Source organism: Ambystoma mexicanum, chromosome 9, assembly GCF_040938575.1.
Source record: "Ambystoma mexicanum isolate Mex_15411 chromosome 9, UKY_AmexF1_1, whole genome shotgun sequence".
In the NCBI taxonomy this organism is placed as follows: Eukaryota; Metazoa; Chordata; class Amphibia; order Caudata; family Ambystomatidae; genus Ambystoma; species Ambystoma mexicanum.
The window spans coordinates 1,467,190,419-1,467,211,441 of NC_090931.1; the positions used below are offsets into that span (position 1 = coordinate 1,467,190,419).

Consider the following 21,023-nt stretch of genomic DNA (forward strand, 5'->3'; position numbering starts at 1 on the left):
TAATACTTTACTCGATGGGATGACCTTTACTTCAACCTCTTTTGTATTAAATGGATTTCCTTGTATTGAGTTTACTTGCAGTTGCTTAGTTCAAATATGTACACATTGAATACTTTCTTTTGTTTGCTTGTGATATAAAATACTACATCAGTTGATAATATTGTTTACTGTAGATTCACTCTGTCTGAAAGTTCATGCCTTATTTTATTATTTGAACTACCCCAGTAAATGATGACTAATTTATGAGCAGATTACTAAAAGTTCTGTAGTTTTCACTGCTGCGGTTGCACACTTAATGCAATCGTAATTCACGGTTATTTAAATAAATGCAGACTGAGCACGGCTTGCAGGAGCTGAATTACACGCACACGGATGGCGATATTCTTTTTCTGTAGTCTGAAAACATCTTGCTTACGCTTGTGATGCGTGCGCTCACTCGATCGGTACAATTTCACAGCACATCTTCACTTTCAAACGAATTTCCATTAACGGAAGAAACAATTACGTGACGACTGCCTTCACTTCCTGGACACGTTGCGTTACGCTTTAAGGTGAATTCTTCTAACGTTCAACTCACGACGCAGGCACGCAAACACGAACGTTGCTATATTCTATGATGCGCATTAAAAAGACACGTAGAAGCTACAATTGTCCAGCATTGTAATGCTTAAGAATTACACGCGCGAGCCGGCACAACGTTGTAAACACTCTTTTACTGTTGACGTGCGCTTTTAAAATATCCAAAACAATTAAACATATAAACAATCCAATGTTAACCTTGAATCTGTAACTTTTATATGCAACCTCTTTTTTAAATTCAAAAACAGTTTTTATCTTCTACTATTCTGTATATACTGTCCTTTTAAAACTAAACATTCTTTCATTTACTTCTCAGGAACACTTATCTGAAATACTGTCTCTGGCAATATCTTGAAGGATTATTTATGTAGTTTTCTAGAGTTTTCCTCAGGAGCTCTGGTTCTCTGTGACCACTCTCATGTAGATCTTGAATGAAAGGCAGTTTAGAACCTTTCTTTAGGTTCCAAACTGCATCACAGTAGTCCTTATCCAATCACTGTTCATCAGGAAGTTCACCACCATCTTGAGCTGGGATAGAAGTTGTTGGCTGGATAATGATGATTAGATTAAGGAAATATCTTTTGTGCAGTTTAACCAACCAACCCATTATGGTCTGACCTAATGCCATCTGTTGCCCAGAGGATCTGACAGTACCTAATGCCTTCTGTTGCCCAGGGACCTGACAGTACCCCCCCCCCCCCCTGACAAATCCCTGCCCCAGGGCCTGGTTTCTCTGTTCTTCGTAAATGAAATCTCCTAACCAACATTGGTCAATGAACATCTTGCTTGAAAACCCATGATCTTTCTTCGGGACCATACCCCTTCCAATCTACCAAATACTGAAGTCTACCTCGAACCACTCTAGAATCCAGAATGTCCTGAACCTCATACAGTTGGTCATTTCAATTTGATAGTGACTGGGGAAAGAACCTTATCAATTTCAAATGGTCCCAAAAAGCGTGGACTAAACTTGTCTTTACCTTTCAAAGATATATTCTTACTTGAAAGCCAAACCATATAACCAGGTTGATATTTTGGAGCTGCCCTACGCTTACGATCAGCAAATCTCTTGTAGTCAGACTTACTCTTTTTAAAGCCTCAACAGCCTTTTTAACATTCTCAATCATAGCTCTCAACCTCCCTTCAACATCTGGAACCTCAACTTCATCAAGATTCACATCTCTAAGAAACCTTGGATGAAATCCCTGATTTAAATAAAATGCTGACATATTCGTTGAATCTTTAGTGGTATTATTGTAACAAAATTCTGCCACCCAAATTAACTCCACCCAACGTTTATCTGTTTTAAGGTAACATTGCAAGTTTTTTTCTAACTCTTGGTTCACCCTTTCGGTTTGACCATTTCCCTCTGGATGAAAACTAGTAGTTAGACAAATCTCTATATTCAATTCTTTGCAAAATGCTTGCCAGAATCTTGACACAAATTGAGAACCCCTGTCGGAAATTACTTGTGTAGGAAGTCTGTGTAATCTTACTACATGTTGTAAAAATGCTTGCGCTAAATTAGTAGCTGTAGCTGAACCCTTGATTGGAATAAAATGACTTGCCTTAGAAAGTACATCTACTACTACCAGAATTGTGGTACAGATCTAAAGGTAACTCTACAATATAATCTAAAGAGACAGTGTGCCATGGACGAGGAGGAATGGGTAAAGGGTTCAGCAATCCCACTGGTTTCTGATTCACTGACTTCACTCATGCACAGGTTTCACACGTTCTAACATAGTTTCAAGTGTCTTTACGCATTCCTTCCCACCAATACTCTCTACGTAATAACTCTAAGGTTTTCCTAAAACCTGGATGTCCCGCCAAAACAGAATCATGACACTGTCGAAGAACTTCCTCGTGAATCCTTCCAGATGGGGAGCAGGTGCAAGTGGATCTAGGTCACCTGGCCTAAGCCCCGCCCACCTGGTACCTTCCTGCCTGCCGCTCTTTTTCAGCACTTAGCAAGTCCTGCCCACCTGGTGCCTTCCTGTTTGCTGCTCTTTTTCCTTACTTAAGGAGCCCTCCAGCCTCTTTTCCTTTGCAGATGGGAAGCAGGTGCAAGTGGATCTAGGTCACCTGGCCTAAGCCTCGCCCACCTGGTGCCTTCCTGTTTGCTGCTCTTTTTCACCACTTAGCAAGCCCCGCCCACCTGGTGCCTTCCTGTTTGACGCTCTTTTTCACCACTTAGCAAGCACCACCCACCTTCTTAGCCCTGCCTCTTCCTTCCTGCTCCTAACTATTAGATCAAGGGCGTCTCTCGCCCGGGCGTCCTAAGCGAAGGGCAGATGAAGAAAAGGGGAATTCCTGTTTGGACCTGTTTGGACCAGGAGGACCCAGAGCCCGACCCCCTGCTCAGACAGCAGGTAGGCATGCACCAACATGTGTTAATCCCTCTGGTCCCCCCATGATGTTCCCTTGTGCCCCCCCATTCTCGCCTGTTTTGCTTGATTCTTCTACCCTGCTCCCCCCTCACCCCACTCAAGCCTACTTCTGCAGGAGTCTGTCCTGATGCATTCTGGTTTCACCATCACCGTCTTGTGGACAATGCTGGATTTGACTTTTATGGACTTCATTCATTCATGGTGCGTCACCCTTTCTCAACTCTCATGCTGAACTTCTTTTGCATCTTGTACTCATGGTGGCCCTGAATCATGCTGTTCCCATCTTCATCTTGTATCCTGTCTTGCAATATTATGTGTTACTACTGACTTCTGCAATTGTATTCACTCTCCCCTCTTGCTTCTCCACTCTTTTGACTGCTAACTCTCTGTTCTCTCCTCCTTTCCCTTCTCCCTTTTCCTATATCCTCCCCTTACTTTCTTCTATCCACTTACTCTATCAGAATTGTCCCTGGACCTAGATTGATAGCAACCTCGTCTTTCTCCTCCTCCCTCCCCTTAATGGTTTTTTCCTCCCCAGCCCCCCTCCAGCACTATCTGAAATGTCATCAGGCCTAATACGATAGTCGCTTGTTTTATTCCTCCCCTACCTTTCTGCACCCCTCTCCCTCACCTCTTGTTTTTTTTCCGGCTCTACCAGAAATGTCGTCAGGCCTAGTACGGTAGTCGCCTGTCTGTTTCCATTTCCTTCGCACCCTCTCCCTCCGTTCCTTATCTATGTTTTAGCTCTTGCACTATCTGAAATGTCGTCAGGTCGAGTACGATAGTTAATTTCACATCCTTACTGTTCATGACCTGTAAGAATGTCATTGTTTTTTCCCTTGTTCCCTCCCTTGCCTTGAAGCGCTTTGAAACACATTGTGTATAGGCGCTATATAAATAAACTATCATATCATAGCTCTACAATCACAAAATTATTGTCTTGAAGCAATGGTACTGGAGACAAAGAATCTTCATTAGAACTTCCTGGATTACATCTGGATAAAGCATCCGCTTTGCCATTTTGTCTTCCGGGCTTAAAGGTAATCACAAAGTCGAAATCTGAGAAGAATAGAGACCATCTTAATTGACGCAGTGTTAATGTTTTAGCTGAACGCAAAAAGGTTAAATTCTGATGATCTGTAAGAACAGTAACCTTATGGCGAGCTCCAAACAAATAATGTCTCCATTCTCCAAATGCTGCTTTTATAGCCAAAAGTTCTTTGTCAGAAATGGTGTAATTTCTTTCGCCACTTGAAAACTTTTTAGAATAAAAAGCAACTGGATGTAATTGTCCAGTACTTGGATGTCTCTGCGAAAGCACTGCTCCAAGGGCCAAATCCGAAGCATCTGCTTCAACAAAAAATGGTTGTTCTAAATCGGGATGCAATAATATTGGCCCAGAGGTAAACTTCTCCTTCAAAAATCTGAATGCTTCCGCCGCTTCTTTCTCCCAAAGAAATTGTACACCTTTTTTTTTAACAATCGAGTCAAAGGTGACACAACTGACGAGAAGTCTTGAATGAATCGCCGGTAAAAATTGGCAAAACCAATAAAACTCTCTATATCCTTCACACAGGTAGGTGTTGGCCAATCTAAAACTGCCTTTATTTTACTGATATCCATCTCCAATCCAGCTGGTGAAATTACAAAACCCAAAAATTCCACTCTGGTCGTGTGAAATTGGCTCTTTTCTAACTTGGCAAATAGATGATATTCCCGCAACTTCAACAGTACTTTTCGCACATGTTCCTGATGTTGGTCCTCTTCCCGAGAAAAAATTAGAATATCGTCGATATAAACTACCACAAAACGTCTAGATATTCCCGCAAGACTTCATTGATAAAATATTGAAATGCTGCAGGCGCATTACAAAGTCCAAACGGCATCACTTGATACTCAAACAAACCAAAGCGAGTTTGAAACGCTGTCTTCCACTCATCACCTTCTCTGATCCTTACTAGGTGATAAGCTCCACGAAGATCTAATTTAGTGAACACCTTAGCCCCTTGAATGGCATCTAACATGACTGAGATCAATGGAAGTGGATAACGATTCTTGATTGTGATCCTATTAAGTGCCCTATAATCTATGCAAGTTCTCAAACTCTTATCCTTCTTGGGCACAAAAAATAATGGCGAGGCTGCTGATGATTGAGAATGACAAATACATTCTTTCTCGAGATTTTCTTGTAAATAATTCTTCAAATGTTCGTTCTCTCTCTCTGTTAATGCATAGATTCTGCCACAAGGAATTGGAGCCCCATCTTCCAAATCAATTTTGCAATCATAAGGGCGATGCGGTGGTAATTAATTTGCCTCACTCTCACTAAACACATCTGCAAATTCACGATAACATTCAGGTAAAATTCCTACCACAGCCCCTATGAACTGTTCTTCTGTTACCCCGTTAGCCAAAAACTCTCCCAGACTCTCATTTTTTCCGACATCAGACTCTTCCAAATCAGCAACACAATGTTCAGAACAATACTCAGATCTAAATTCCACTGTTCTTTTTGCCCAATCTATAAATGGATTATGCAAGGTCAACCAAGGCATACCTAATATAATTTGCAATTGAGGAGCATCTATTAATTCAAAAACGATGTTCTCCCTATGATCTTCAGCTATCTTCAACCCAACGACTTCTGTAGTCTCTGTTATAAGTCCTGAGCTGAGTTCCATCCACTGCTCTAACCTGTACAGGAACATCTTTAGTCCGAGAGGAGCTCTAGGGGACGCGTTCGTAGTGGACCGGGAGTTTCCACTTCTGTACGCGTTTCCTCCAGTCCCTGTCATTCCTCAAATGATTAGGTGGTTGAGAAGGTTCCAGAAAGCCATGATCCTAATTGCCCCGGACTGGGCCAGGAGAACGTTGTACCCGGACCTTCTGGACATGTCCATCTGCCCTCCAATTAGTCTTCCACTAAAGGAGAATCTTCTCTCGCAGAAGGGAGGTCAGGTTCTCCATCCAGACATCAGAACCCTCAACCTTCGCACTTGGTATCTGAAAGGTTGAGATACAAGAATTGGGACCTCCCAGATGACGACATGGAGGTGGTTGCTTTCGGCAAGAAGGCCAGCAACAAAGACTTTATACCGCTGCCGCTGGAACAAATTTTGCAGCTGGTGTAGAGAAAAGAATATCGACCCCGTTTCATGTGGTACACCAACGGTGTTATCTTTTCTACTCTATTTGGTAAATTTGGGCCTTCAGGTTGGCACTATCAAGGGCTATCTCGCAGCGCTATCGATCTTAAAGCGCACTGCAGAGGAACCATCGTATTTCAAGTTACCCTTAGTAATACAATTTCTAAAGGGATTAACCAATGTCTATCCTCCAAGACCATTCCAAGTTCCCTTATGGGACTTAAATTTAGTCTTAAATTTCCTGATGGGTACTCCTTTTGAACCACTCCACTCTTGTTCACTAAATTTTCTCACCCTTAAAACTGTCTTATTAGTGGCATTGACATCTGCTAGGAGGGTGAGCGAATTACAAGCTCTATCTTGTAAACCCCCTCATACAATTTTTCATAAAGACAAAGTTGATCTACAAGTGAAGCCTAATTTTCTCCCAAAGGTGGTTTCTGAATTCCACATCACTCAGAAGATTACCTTACCTTCATTTTATCCCCCTCGCCATCCGGGGAAAGAGGAAGAAAGGCTGCATAGGCTGGACCCAAGGCGAGCTTTGAGCTTTTACATCAGCAGACTTGCTAGGATTAGGCAAGCAGACCAACCGTTCGTAGGTTACTCGGGGCACAAATTGGGATTACTGATAACAAAACAGACCATTTCCAAATGGATTATTTTAGCCATTCTGGAATGTTACAAACTGGCAGGGAAAGAGCCTCCTCAAAATCTTAGGGCTCATTCAACCAGGGGTATCGCAGCCTCTTCGGCCCTCCAAAGAGGGGTACCGATTCGAGACATATGTGCGGCTGCCACATGGTCATCTGCACATAACTTCACAAGATTTTACAACCTGGATTCCTCCTCTAGCCAAGAGACTAGATTTGGCAAAGCTGTGTTGCACTCTGTTCACTCTTGAAGGGAAACATGGCAATTTTACTCCCACCTCCAGTTACACACCACTGCTATGGGAGTCTATCAAGATAAGGAATACGTCGGAGGACACAATCCCTTCGAAGAACAAGTTACTTCTTACCTGGTAATGTTCTTTCGATGGGATATTCCTCTGACGTATTCCTTATCGCCCCTCCCATCCATCCCCTCAGTAAAACTTCCCTTGTGGTTACATCTTACGCTCCTTCTGGGTCACTAACCCAATTCATGTAAAACTGTTAACCTCAAAACGGAACTGAGCAACGGACGCTGCGCGAGTCTATTTATACGCATGATGACGTCGGCGCCGATACGGAAGCTGTCGAGGGACATCGGCTCGAGGGACATCGACGCGCAGCACCCTCTACTGAAAAAAAAATTCTGAGGCCAGCAAGCTGGAGATGACCTGTATCCCCTTTGTCTAGTTTCTCATGTGAGATTTTTTATGTTCTCCTTTTCTCATTGAATGGCTGGTGGCAGTGGTTTTGTTTAAACTACCATGGTGTGCATTTACTGCGAGCTGCGTTCACAGCTGCTGTAAAGCAACCTGTAAAAATGGCACCCGGTCTTCTTTTTTCACAATTTTTTTGTGGAAAGGTCCTTCTTGAGATTTTCTCTGCGCGCCAAACCAAGCTTGGTCTCTTTGTTCATTTAGCCTTCCTGTGCTTGGTCTCCTACGAGACCCAAATGCTCTCTGTGGTGATTGGCCGGCTGACTGTCCGGCAAGGACAGCCACCTTGCTGGGTGATTGACAGCTAGGCTGGAATGAATGGGATTGAACTGAATAAAAGGCGAGTCCTTTGGCTTGGAAGGCAGAGTCGACCACTGGACGAAGGAACCGAAGAAGAACGCGAAGAGGGCGCCTGCTGCAACTCCTGGATCGTTGGTTTGCCTGGTGAAGCCCTGCTGCAGTGCCAAAACGCAAAGTTCGCATCGACAGAGAAGCCCCTGCAAGGACGACTTCTCCCTTTGAGTTGATGGGACTAATCAACTCCAAAGTAAGCCACATGGATAACCTTCTTGGAGCTGGTTGAATTTCCACAGAGTTGCTGCTGGAAACCGTATAGCCAGGGAGAGGAACATCCGATTGTGTGCGTTGCTTTTAAGCTGGTCTAGAGCTTTTGGAAGATCCTCTAGACTCCCAAGAAGCATGACTGACCAAGCCTGAGCCCACTCAACAGAGTGCGGGACCCCAGAAGCAAGGGAAGTCCTTCTCAACAGCCAGGAACCACGCTGTGGCTATTTGCGGTAGACGCAAGGAGCTGAAAGACTGACCAGCCACTGAAAGTGAAGTTTGCCGGTTTCAAGTTTTGACAGTCCCAGTTCATTGCAGGAGTCCCCCGACATCCTCCCTCTTGTCCCCACGACTGAGGCCCAGTAACAGCAAGATCTGCAGAGCTGCACGGGATCAGAAGTCATCAGCTGCATCTTTTCTTCATTTATGAGGTACTGTAAAACAAGTCTAAGAGAAGTTACCTCTTACTGTAGAGTTGCTTGAAACCTCTACAACTCACAAGTCTAATCAGCTTGTGGCCCTACATTTGATACTTCTTTTCATCAAAGACTCCTAAGAACTTGTGCAGACTTTTCCAGTTACATACCAGAAGTGCTTCATCGTATACAAGACTTTTGCCCATTGACTTTGGCTTAGCCTATTGAACTGAATGACTCGTCTAGGAAAATCTAAAATGATTTGCCTGCTTAAGAATATTTGTGGTCTCTTGTTGTTCTAATAACCTTTTGCCTTTTACCAACTTTTAAAAGTATTCTAAATGCCAACAGTAAGATATTAATGTCCCCAGCACCCTAGTTATTGAAGTCACCTGTGGGTGTAGGTTGTGTCTGTAGGCCATCCCAAAAGGGTGATTTAGAAACTAAGAGTATACAGTATGGAAGTGTATTTGTGTGTTACTATTCTATTGCCCCCTTCTGATGAAGGCTTTATAACTGACTGATAAATAAATGAATAATTGTTTATGCAAGAAACCTTCAGTGTAAGAGGTTATTTGAATACCTGTAACTGTGAATCTTGGTGTACCTCCACCACAGCTCACATTTACCCCTCTTAAGATAAGCCTGGCTGCTCAACACGGTACGATAACTGTGTAGTACAAGCTTATACCAAAGGTTGGGTTGCCTATACCTGTAGTCAGAGTTGTGTGTAGTGGTCCCAGAGGGTACGGCATACAAACTTTGCCTAACACTCTCCTGGCACTTCGGTTCCAGCAGCAGTGGAAGTACAGCCAGCTCCGAGAGGATGTCCAGATGGGCTTATTTTGTAGTTCATTGGTCCCACCAACCCAACGGGAGAAGTTGTCCTTGCATGGCTTCTCTAGTCGAGAAGAATTCGGAGCTTCAGCATAGCAGCAGGGCTTCACCGGACAAACCAACGGTCCAGGAGTTGCAGCAGGCGTCTCTACTAAGTTCTTCTTCGGATTCCTTCGTCCAGTGGTCGACTCTGCCTTCCAAGCCAAAAGCCCTAGCCTTTTATGGAGGTTTCTCCCATTCATTCCAGCCTAGCTGTCACTCACACAGCAGGGTGGCTGTCCTTGCCGGACAGCCAGCCAGCTGATCACCTTTGGGTGTATTCCTGTAACCAAGGGGATTAAGCACACTGAGTTTCGGGCACCTCCCTCACTTCCTGCCCCTGCCAGACATACTGGAGCCAGAGGCGGGCTTCACTTGTGAATCCCGCCAAAGACAAAATGAACAAAGGGATATAAACTGGTTTGGCGCGGAGAGTAAATCTCAGAAAGGACCTTTCCAACAAGAAATGGCAAAAAAGACGACCAGGGACCAGGGTCATTTTGATGAAAACGGGCACACATGGGTGCCTTACTATGGCTGCGAACGCAGCCCACGGTAAAACAGACAATGGTAGTAAAAAGTAAACTACTGCCACCAGCCATTAATTGTAGAAAGGGTAACATAAAAATGTTACGTGAGGAACTAGACAAAGGGGATACTAAGTAGCCCCTCCAGCACCGTCTGGTAAGATAGTGTGTGCTGGGTCTAGAAAGTTACAAAATGTAAGTAGAGTCAATTTCACTTCACTGCTCTTTGAAACAGTAGTTTCACCAAGAGAAGGTATTTAAACCTTTGGGTAATCTAAGCGACTTCCCTGTGCCACTGCACTGAGCTTGTGGCCTTTCAAGTGATTTTATTGCTACAAACCTTTCTAAAAACATTGTACAAGACTTTTACTTAGCTGCAAAGAAGATCGTCAGCACCCCTAGACTTTGCTCAACTAACATTGGCTGTCCTGGCTCCCTGAGAGACTCTGCTTACCTCTGACTTTGTGCGTTTACCTTTCCCCTAGGAAAGGGTTCATTTACTTTGCATTGGAGGGTTGAAAAAGTACTTACAGTTTATGAAGTATTTGTTAACCTTTGTTTTATTGCCCTGTCTAACCTTTGCACCAAACTTAGTATTGCTCTAAATGTACCAGTGATAAATCAATGTCTACAGTGTCCTAGCTATTTTAGTCACCTGAGGGTGTAGGAAGTGTTTGTGTGCCATCCCCAATGGGTATCATCTGATAAGAGAAACTAAGAGTGTGCTTTAAAGTATATTTTGAAGTTACATGGTTTGCTCCCTTCTGAAGAAGGCTTATATAACGGACTGTTAAATAAATTAATAATTGTTTAATCAAGAAACCTTGAGTGTAAGAGTTTATTTGAATATTTGTCACTGTGAATCTCTGTGTAAAAACCCTACTGCTCACATTGACCCATCTTGAGATGAGCCTGGCTGCTCAGCTACACTACCAACCTGTGTAGTACAGACTTATACCAAAGGTTGGGTTCCTATTGCCAGGAGGTCAAGGTTGCTGTAGTCTCCCAAAGGGTACTGCACACAATCTTGCCTACCAATCTCAGATTTGTTCTTTCTCTTTTAACAGGTTGGCTACCCAATTCCGGTGGGGTGATGTGTTGAAGCTATGTTATTTAGGTCCTTTACTGAAAGTGGAGTTACAGACCTCCTATCAGTTATTGAATCTCCCAGGAATAGCTACTTCCTCTGAAATCAAGGAGGGTCTCTTACAAGAGTGGGACAAACTAGTAATTGCTACTGACAGAGGCTCAGAAACCTTAAATTGAACCCTGGGGAAACACCAAATCCTCAAACTTGATCCGGATCACCTGTACATTCCTTTTCTACTCTGCTTCTCTCTCTCCCTCCCCTGCTGACTTACCTGTATGCTGCGGCGACTAGTTGCTGGCTACCCTTAGAGTCCCTCCGGCTACCAGGCTCCTCCATGATCAGTCTCCCCTGCACTGCCTCCTGGCTTACAGCGTTCTCGGGGACTGTAAGTGTACAGTCCCCTGCCTCCTTGCACTTAACCAGGGCCACACTGCCCTGACTGCACTTACTCAGAGCATTGCTGCCCTGATTGCACATCCCCCTTCCCTCACCTTGGCACTTCCCCTCTCCCTTCCCCCTGCACTTTGTGTTACGCACTTGCACGATCTGAATGCCACAAGACGTAGTAAGATTGTACATCTTGTCCTCCCTTTGACTTCCCTTACTTGTCTTGTCGTGCCTAGAAACACTTGTGTAAAGGCACGCTATAAATGACTTATGTCCTACCAATAGAATTAGAGGAGCGAGTTAAAAACACAATGGGCCTCATTACGAGTCTGCCGGTCCAGAAACAACGTTGGCGGTAAATCCACTGCCACTGTTGTTTCCGGACTGGCTGATTCCGAGTTCTGCAGGCGGGAGGTGTCACTCCCGCCAGTTCTGACCTGGTGGGAGTAATACCACCCGCCTGCAGGCGGAAATGGAAACACTGGCTCCGTCATAGACGGAACCAGTGTTTCCATTGTCCCCATCCCCATGGAGTCCTAGGGGACTCCATGGGAATGGGGATTTACAGAATTCCGCCTTCCGGAATTACCGGTTCACCAGGGTTGTAATGCCCTGGTGATTCCGGCAATCACCGAGGCGGAATGGTATTTCGGGTCTGGCGGCAGCCTGCCGGGTTTTCCAGCACAGCTACCGCCGGACTCGTAATGAGGCCCAATCTCTTTATGGTTGGGGAAGAAAACATTACTGGAAGTTGTTGAAGCTCAGCAAATGGAGCAATTTATCAATTCCCTACCTCCCTTCCTTCAAACAGTGGTTTTACAACTCAAAAAACCAACACTGGCCTTCGCCATTGAAATCTCCCAAAAGTTTGCAGAGCCCAATAAGTATTTACATCTGTTACAACAAACTGATGAAAGAAGGGAAAACAGAGGCCTCCTCTCCATAATATGCAAACAAGGGAAAGAATCACCCCTAGGTCTAAGGAATGTTATAGCGGGCAAAGAGAGAAAACCGGTATAAAACCTGATACCAGAGTTTGAGAAAAAATAAGGAAATAGGAGGGCAGGCCTGTTAAGCCAATAGTTCCTGAATGTTTTTCCTGTAAAGAATTGGGACATCTAGCAAGAAATTGCCCCCAAAATAAAAAGGAAGAGCCCATGGAGATTGGATGTATGGTGGGGGAAGAATGGGAAAATCCAGACCAGTATGATACTATTGAAGCACAAAGTATTTTTGTTTGCAGAACATTGTAAGGGTTCACTCATGAAACAGCGTTAGTCAACGGGATCCCTGGAACAACCCTTGGTAGACTCTGGCAGTAGACAAATGGCAGTTCGAACCGATTTGATTCCCCCTGAGAAATTGAAAAATTCCTAGTTACTAAGAATCACCTGTGTCCATGGGGACCAAGAGTTCTACCCTAAGGTTGCCATTCCCATCCATGTGCAAGGAAAAACTACCTTTATTCCATCAGCCATTATTCCAGGTTTACCAGAAGAGATGATTACTGGTACAGATTTCACAACTTTTCCATAGTTGATACAAGATGTTAGTCCACGTTCCTCCAAATTCTCTACTTTCCAACATTGGCAAGAAGAACCGCTTGTACCGAAAAATCCTGTTTGGGGTGGGTCCTCTAGTCAGATAAGCTTTCAGCAACCTCCTCCGTCACCCCCCTGAGATTCCATCAGATTATGTCCCTTGTTCGGGAGGCCATATTCATGGAGGAAGGCTATGTGAGGAATCTGAGGGCGTCCTCACTTCTTTCCCCAAAATATCCCCCTCCCAGGTGGCCAGGGGGTGGATATGCAAAGGGTATCACCTGGGTGGAGGAGACACGGTATCCCCATTTCCCTTTTGCAGCAAACCCAACATCCCCCAGGCCTTTATAGGTTACTATCAATCCTTCCCTATTCTATCCATAAATCATCTTCCAATGAATATCAGGCAGGTACTGGGACGAGGAAGAGACAACCCGGAGGCATACATTTTCTCTTTGTAAATTCTATCTCAGATGAACATCACTTAGGTACTGGGACGAGGAGGCCACCATTAGCACAGAAGACAGACTGGATGAAGAATCATGAGCGGTCTAGTTGTTGGTCTTGTTACTATCGAGGTCACTCCCTATTCCCATGATTGTACCTCAGCCCAGCAATATTATCCAGAGGGCATGTAAGCATCGTCTGTAGGCCTAAATCCCAGGGTTTATCATTCATAGCACTTCTCTTTGTCATCTGACCTGTGCACTTACTGGTATTCTGTAATAGTCCTCAAAAGAAGAGTGTTTATTGCCCTAGGAAATCATATCATCTTTTCGTTCTTCTAAATACCCCCCTAAGACTTGCTATCATCCCCTGCAGCCCGTGGCCAGAACCTGGGGCTCCTGATAATTCCTTGGAACATTCATATCATACTCTGCGGCTCTCTGATCTTTTCTGAAGCACTGTAACTCTCACCTATGACGCTTTGTTAATGCATGGAACACTCTGACCATTGGGGACACTCCAGTCACCCCTGAAGCACTCTGACCATTGCCTGGGTCACTGTGACATTCCCTCTAGAGCACAATAATAATCCCTGGACACACTGTTAATTTCCCAGGCCACTCATCAGTGTTTGGGCCTCGTGATCATTCTTGACCATTTAGCCTAGACACCCATGATAATTCCTGAACTGGACACACTGTTCATTTCCTTGGCCACTTTGGTCATTCCCCTTTTGTGAGGACTGACCTTTTAATGATCCTACTATTTAGCTCCATGATATGTATTTTGTTCCCACATTTTTGGGGCACCCGGTCTATTCCTGGGTCTCTACAAACATTCTGTATTTCACTGGGCTGTACAATCATCCCACTGCTCTGGTATCCCCCTTACAGCACAGCCTGGTTTCTGTGGACCATTCAATTGTCCCACTTGCTCTGAGATCACTCTGGAGGCACCATGGTTTTTCCATAATCAGTTCTATGTATTTTCTCTCTTTCAGGTACATGTTTGAAGGTGGCACCAACTTTGGCTACTGGAGTGGTGAGTCCAGAATCTTCATTTTCTTCCACTCACTCTATTTAGAGCCCAGACACTTAACACAGCTTGCAATGGACCTTCCCACTGCCTCTCTCTCCTTAACTGATCTTGGCAGCCTGCTCCTGTCTGGAACTATCGTTAGCAGGATCTCAGAGTCTGCATTCATGTGACCTCAATGATTTGACACGCATTCCATTTACTCTACGCTCTGGGCAATTCTGCAACTATTATTTCTTATACACATCAATTTATCATGGATTTGATGCCTTTTCTGCTGTGTCCATTCTTCATGTAATGTATTTCTTGTCTAGGTACTGTACATTTTCTTAAGTCGTTCTTACTAATGGAATCCTTTTGGACGTTTATGCTCTTATTTGTTCTTTCTTTTTTTAATGGTGTTGGCTGAACAAAAATATTTTCAATATAGTTTCATGAATACAACTTCAGAATTCGAGGAGATCAGTGAAGGCGGATCACTGATTTGTTTGTTTTTGGCAGGAATATTGAGTGGGCCTGACACAGATGGTTTCAATAATTTGAGTATTCGGTTATGCAAGGTAGATATTTTATTGTTAGATTTCACAATTTGGCTGATGATGGATTGCGGCCAGACTAGGGAGGCGGAGCGGGGGTCCCTGATCTACCCATCAACCTCCCCTGTGTTCCCGCCCTACAAGCCCAGGCTTCCCTATTCCTCAGGTGAATGGAGTGTGAGACTAGTGATGGGTAACCCCTACTGTCTGGTACTATGCTGGGCTTCCTATGCAGACCTAAAGGCCATTGCCGTATCTAGCTTAATACCTCCAGGAATTTCTAAGGAGTCCCCAGTCTGTTGATGTCCCACAGTTTAACAAGTGATGTTCCAGATGTTACACACCTCTCTTTTTCTCACCCCTTCATTCTCTCTTCTCTCCCTGCTCGTCCCCTCCTTCTCTCCTTGTTTCTCCTCCTATTTATTTATTTATTTGCATTGTAAAGTGCACATCAGGGTTATTGTTACGCTCACCTGGTTCCCACGGGGGCGTCGACCGGAACTGGGCCGCTGTTGTTTCCACCAGCGTGACGTGTAGCGCCGAGATGACTGACTGGACTGGCCCGCTCAGCCTAGTTTGTCTGGCTTGCAAGAATATTCTTCTGCAAAGGAGAAGAGGAATTAACCACCTGTGGAATTGAGTGTCAACCCACCTGCCCCACTCCCGTTGTCTTCCCACAGATCACTCTTGATGTCCCCTCCTTAGTCTCACCTGATGGTTTGGAAGGATGAGCTCTCCATCCTGCGTCGACCGCAGGGGCGCGTTGATGGCCAGTTACTTCACTGGCGTAGAGGAATTGGCGAGTTCCAGTATTGACTCTAAAGTCCAATTGTTCATAAGAGTCCAAATGTCTGATCTTCACTCTGTCCGAATCCTTGCAGGTTGCCGAATTAATCCACTCGAAGATTTCCAAATGCACTCGGTAAGATTCAGGTAAGTCTATTGTGGTTTTTCCCCTTAGGGGCCGGGGTACGGCGATGAAGCAGAGTTGACTGCGCCGACCCGAGATGAGGTGAGTACCTCCCGTGGTAAATCTGATAAGTCCTTGGGGGTAGCTTGTATAGCCTTAGAGCGTCCCCTTGCTCACCTTGCTGTCTTTGTCTCCTTAGGTGTCGGAGGGCGGCCGCGAGATGAGAGCGCGTGATGGAATGCTGAAGTACCGCCAAGCAGGTGAGTTCAGCGCGGCGCCGTAGGAATGCGAAGCGATGCTTCAAAGACTTCTGTCTTTCAGTTCCGTGGCGAAATGGATCAGGATTCACGTAAGGATTAAAGTTAAAACTCCTGTTCTAACCTTTATCCTTCTTTTCTTCTTGTTTCAGGAGTCCCAGGACTGAAGCGGGCGTGGCTGAAGACTGGAGCTGCTGAAAACACGGTGAGCGTTATGCTGCAGCAAGCAGAAAAACGCGAAGCACGTGTGGCTGTCCGGGCGTGGTTTAAATAGCCTTGGAAGAATATCCAGGTAAGTATTCTTCCACAGCCCCACCCAAGTAACCAAACAGTCCCTTCAGTAAAATAGTCCCTCCTAAGCCTCATTTGGCTTGAGTCTTCATGCAGCATGGTCTGCCTCAGGTGAGTATGCAGCATGGTCTGCTTCAGGTAAGTTATCAATAATGAGCCTGGCGCCCATGGCGCCAGGACTGACTTTATCTTTATGAGCCTGGCGCCATAGGTGCCAGGACTGCACCCAAACAGCCCCTAACTGGGGCTTTTTGGCATTCTCCAAGTGGCATGATGCCTGCTTCCGGGGCTGCTGGGCCTGGTCTTGTCTTCTGGGGGCAGGCATCATGACAGCACTCCCCCCTCAAGGCCCCTCCTAAAGTCGTTCTCTCCCTTGGCCGTGGTTTGTCTGGAAATTCCCGATGGAACCTCTTCACTAAACGAGGCGCATGCACGTGGTCACTAGGTTCCCAAGACCTTTCCTGCAGACCGTAACCTTTCCAGTCAATTAGGGTAAAGAGTTTTGATCTCACTCTTTTTGAGTCCAAAATATATTTGACTTCGAACTCGGGCTCCCCGTCTATGAGGATAGGTTCAGGTGGAGTGGTTAGCCTAGTTCCTGGTTGCACTGGCTTCAAAAGAGACACGTGGAAGACGGGATGGATTCGCATATGAGCAGGTAGGTCCAACTTGACGGCCACTGGGTTAATAATTGCCTTGACAGAAAAAGGTCCCAAATACCTGGGGTTAAAGGTCCGAGTCCCCTTGAATGGTAAGTGCTTAGTGGCTAACCATACTTGGTCCCCTATTTGGTATTGAGGAGCTTCACTTCTGTGCTGATCCGCATCCTTTTTGTTTTATTTCTTAGCCTTTTGCAAATGGATGGTTGCTTCTTTAAAGGCTTGTGTAATAACAGCGTGGAGATGGTCCAGTGCGGGCATCTCTAAATGCTGGGGTGAGTCCAAATCCGAGGTTCGAGGATGGTGCCCATAAATGGTAAAAAAAAGACTTTGTCCAGTTCCTGAGTGTACGGAATTATTGTACGCATACTCTGCGATCCACAGAATGTCTTTCCAATTCCCCTCAGACTGATGTAGCATACAACGGAGGTACTGTTCGAGAGTCTGGTTGGTCCTCTCCGTTTGACTGTCGGTCTGAGGGTGGTGACTGGTCGAAAGCCTAAAATCAATTTGTGCCAGTTGGCAGCATTTCCTCCAAAAATGTGAAATGAATTGACTGCCCCGATCTGAAATTAACACTGAAGGAAAGCCATGCAGGCGGACAACATTTTCAAGGAATTCCTTGGCCAGGATTGAAGCTGAAGGTATCCCGTTTAAAGGAATGAAGTGGGCCATTTTAGAAAAAAGATCTACAATAACTAGAATGGTATTGTAACCTTGGTACGGGTATAGATCCGTGATGAAGTCTAATGACAAGGTATGCCAAGGGGTAGGTGGTATGTCTAATGGTTGCAATAATCCAGCAGGTTTTTTCTTTTGTCCTTTATTTTGTGCGCAAATGCCACAAGACATGACAAATGACTTGACATCCTTTCGCCAGGTGGGCCACCAAAATTGCTTCCTAATTTTAGCTTCGGTTTTTGCAATACCAGGATGCTCTTCTATTAAGGTGTCATGGTAATTGGAAATGACAAGTTCCTGTAGTTCCTTTTGTGGTAAAAATAGCCGGCCTTGGTAATAAGGTAAATCATCGATGACAGAGTACTCTGGACCTTTCTTTGCCCAGTCCTGTAGGGCAACGAAATCAAAGAGTTGGTGGATCTTGTTTTGAATGTCCTCCAGTGTCTGTATGGATGTCAGGCCAAGGATTCTCTGTTCTGGAATTATGGGTACGGGTTCTAAAGTTATTTATGCTTCTCCCATTCCAATCCGGGACAAGGCGCCTGCTTTACCATTCTTACAACCTGGTCGATAGGTTATTACAAAATCAAACTCGGCGAAGAACAATGCCCAACGGAGTTGGCGCGAAGATTGGGCTTTGGCTGTCTTTAGGTATTGTTAGTTGCGGTGATCGGTGATGACCGTGATGGTATGTCTGGCACCCAGTAGATAGTGCCGCCAAGCCTTGAAGGCGGACTTGATGGCCAGCAGCTCCTTGTCGGTTATGGCATAGTTTAATTCGGGGGCTGAACATTTTCTTGACCAAAACGCCACTGGGTGAAGCTGGTTAGTTTCGGGATCCTTTTGGGAAAGGACTGCTCCCATGGCTGAACTGGATGCATCTGTTTCCACTATGTAGGGAAGCTCGGGGCGCGGGTGTCTTAATATGGGAGCAGATGTGAATTTAGCTTTTAACTCTTGGAAGGCGTTCTCGGCTTCCCCTGTCCACACAAAGCGTTTGTTTTTTCGCAATAGCGTTGTAATGGGATGTACGATGTGTGAGAAGTCCGGGATAAACCTGCGGTAGAAATTGGCAAAGCCAAGCATGCTTTGAACTCCTTTGATTGAACTTGGCGAAGGCCAATTAAGAATGGCATCCACTTTTCGTATATCCATCTGGATTCCTCTCGGGGTCAGAATAAATCCAAGGAATTCCACTTGCGTAGTGTGGAAGATGCACTTTTCCAGGTTAGCATATAATTTATGCTGGCGTAACTTCTCTAGGACTGCTCGGACGTGTTTTACATGCTCAGATTCTGATAAAGAGTATACTAAGATGTCGTCGATGTAAACGACCACACTGCTCTCGGAGGACATCGTTCATGAAGAACTGGAAAGCTGCTTGTGCATTACATAGTCCGAAGGGCATCACCTGGTACTCAAATAGTCCGTACTTGGTGCGAAAAGCAGTCTTCCATTCGTCACCCTCTTTGACATGTACCAGATGATATGCCCCCCGAAGGTCTAGTTTCGTGTATATACAAGCGTCCTTCACCTGGTCTAGTAGTTCTGGGATCAAAGGCAGTGGGTATCGATTCTTGATGGTTATCTGATTCAGTGCGCGGTAGTCTATACATGTTCTAAGGTCGCCTTCCTTTTTCGGTACGAAGAACAAAGCTGAAGATGCAGGAGCCATTACCAAGGTACTGGTCTAGGTACTGGCGCAAATGGAGATTTTCGGGTTCCGTAAGGGCATAGATTCTGCTGTAAGGTGGTTGTGCTCCAGGTACAAGATCTATTTGACAATCATACGATCTGTGAGGTGGTAAGGTGTTTGCCTGTTCCTTTTGGAAGACATCCTCAAAGTCTTGGTATTCAACAGGTAATTGTATGGCTACTGGAATTACTGGGGCCAGGACTGAGTTTTGAGTTTTCCTAGCAGGTGTGAGCACATTCTGGGAAGGTTAGTCTCTTCTCTCGCCAATCAATACAAGGATTGTTTTTCCAACCAAGGTATCCCCAGTATCAGCTGAAACTGTGGGGTCTTGATTAAGTCAAACATCATAGCCTCACGATGCCCATCTTGACTCAGCAATGTCATCTCTACAGTGGAATGAGTTACGGGTCCAGAGGCAATTTCCGTTCCATCTACAGTGGTGACAACATCGGCCGTGGTCTTGCGGTTAAGAGAGATAGATTCATCCTGGTAGCCAATTCCCAGTCCAAGTAATTTCCTATGGCTCCACTGTCTACGTACACCTTTACCGTGTGCATGCGTGATGGCTGCTCTGGATCTACAAGGACCATGGGTATGGTGAAATGCGAGGTCAGAGTGTCCTTCTTTAAGCTCGGCAAGCGGACCTCTACGCTTGCCGGGCGTGGTCGTTTCCCGAGTCAGATTTCACATGGTTTTCGTCTGCTGCTCCTATAACTTTCTTGGGTGGTTTTACAAGGCAGTTCCGAAGAAAATGACCAGTAGTTCCACAATATAAACATAATTGCAGTTGCCGTCTTCTATCTCTCTCCTTTTGGGTTAAGGGTCCTTTAACCCCCCGATTTGCATAGGTTCTGAGACATCTACTCCCTTGGAGCTTACGTGGGTTTTAACCAACACCCTGTTCTCAAACTTGGTTCGGTCAGCCTTCCTGGTTTGAAGTCTGTGATCGAGCTGGACCACTAGATCTATATATTCAGCACAGTCTTAAGGCAGGTTCACGATTTGGGCCAAAACATCTTTGAGTTCTCCCCGACGTCCTCGATGGAATAATGTGATTCGCTTGGCTTCAGGCCATTCGGTTTCCACTACTAATCCATTGAAAGTTGCAATGTAAGATAAAAGATCCTGGTTACCTTGGCGTAGGGATAAATGTTCGTTGTCCAAAGCCTGTCCTCGGGAGTGTCGGATGAATAGTCTTTCCATGCTTGTTCGTAAACCCTGGAAATCTCGAAGAATCGGGTCATCTTGGTTAACTAGTCGAATGGACCAATCCACCGCACTGCCGCTGAGATATGACAGTACAAAAGCTACCTTGGCCTGATCGTTTGGGAAAGCTCCAGGTCTACATAAAAAGTGCAAGCGGCATTGATTCATGAATGTTGCAAACCCTTTGGGTCTCTGGCAAAGCGTTCAGGCGGAGCCAAAGGAACGGCTCCAGGGAAATTTATCTGCACCGGGTTACTCGATGGTACAGGAGCTGGACTTGCCCCAAGTCCTGGTAGAGGTGTTTGTCCAGTCTGGCTCTGTAATAGTTGTCTGGCCAACTCATCAGTTCGTTCTTTTGACACTATCAGTTCCCTCCTGAGGGCATTGGTTTCTTGGCGGGCGGAATGCACTTCGGCCCTT

General features: G+C 45.2%; 1 protein-coding gene across 1 annotated transcript in view; it reads left to right on the forward strand.

Moving 5' to 3' along the window:
• The window catches only part of LOC138489231 (beta-galactosidase-like), a 797,092-nt gene that overhangs the window by 453,154 nt on the left and 322,915 nt on the right, over positions 1–21,023 (forward strand). Inside the window, exon 10 of the mRNA XM_069616908.1 lies at positions 14,333–14,373. Coding sequence (XP_069473009.1) covers positions 14,333–14,373 — 41 coding nt within the window. The remainder of the gene's footprint in view (positions 1–14,332; positions 14,374–21,023) is intronic.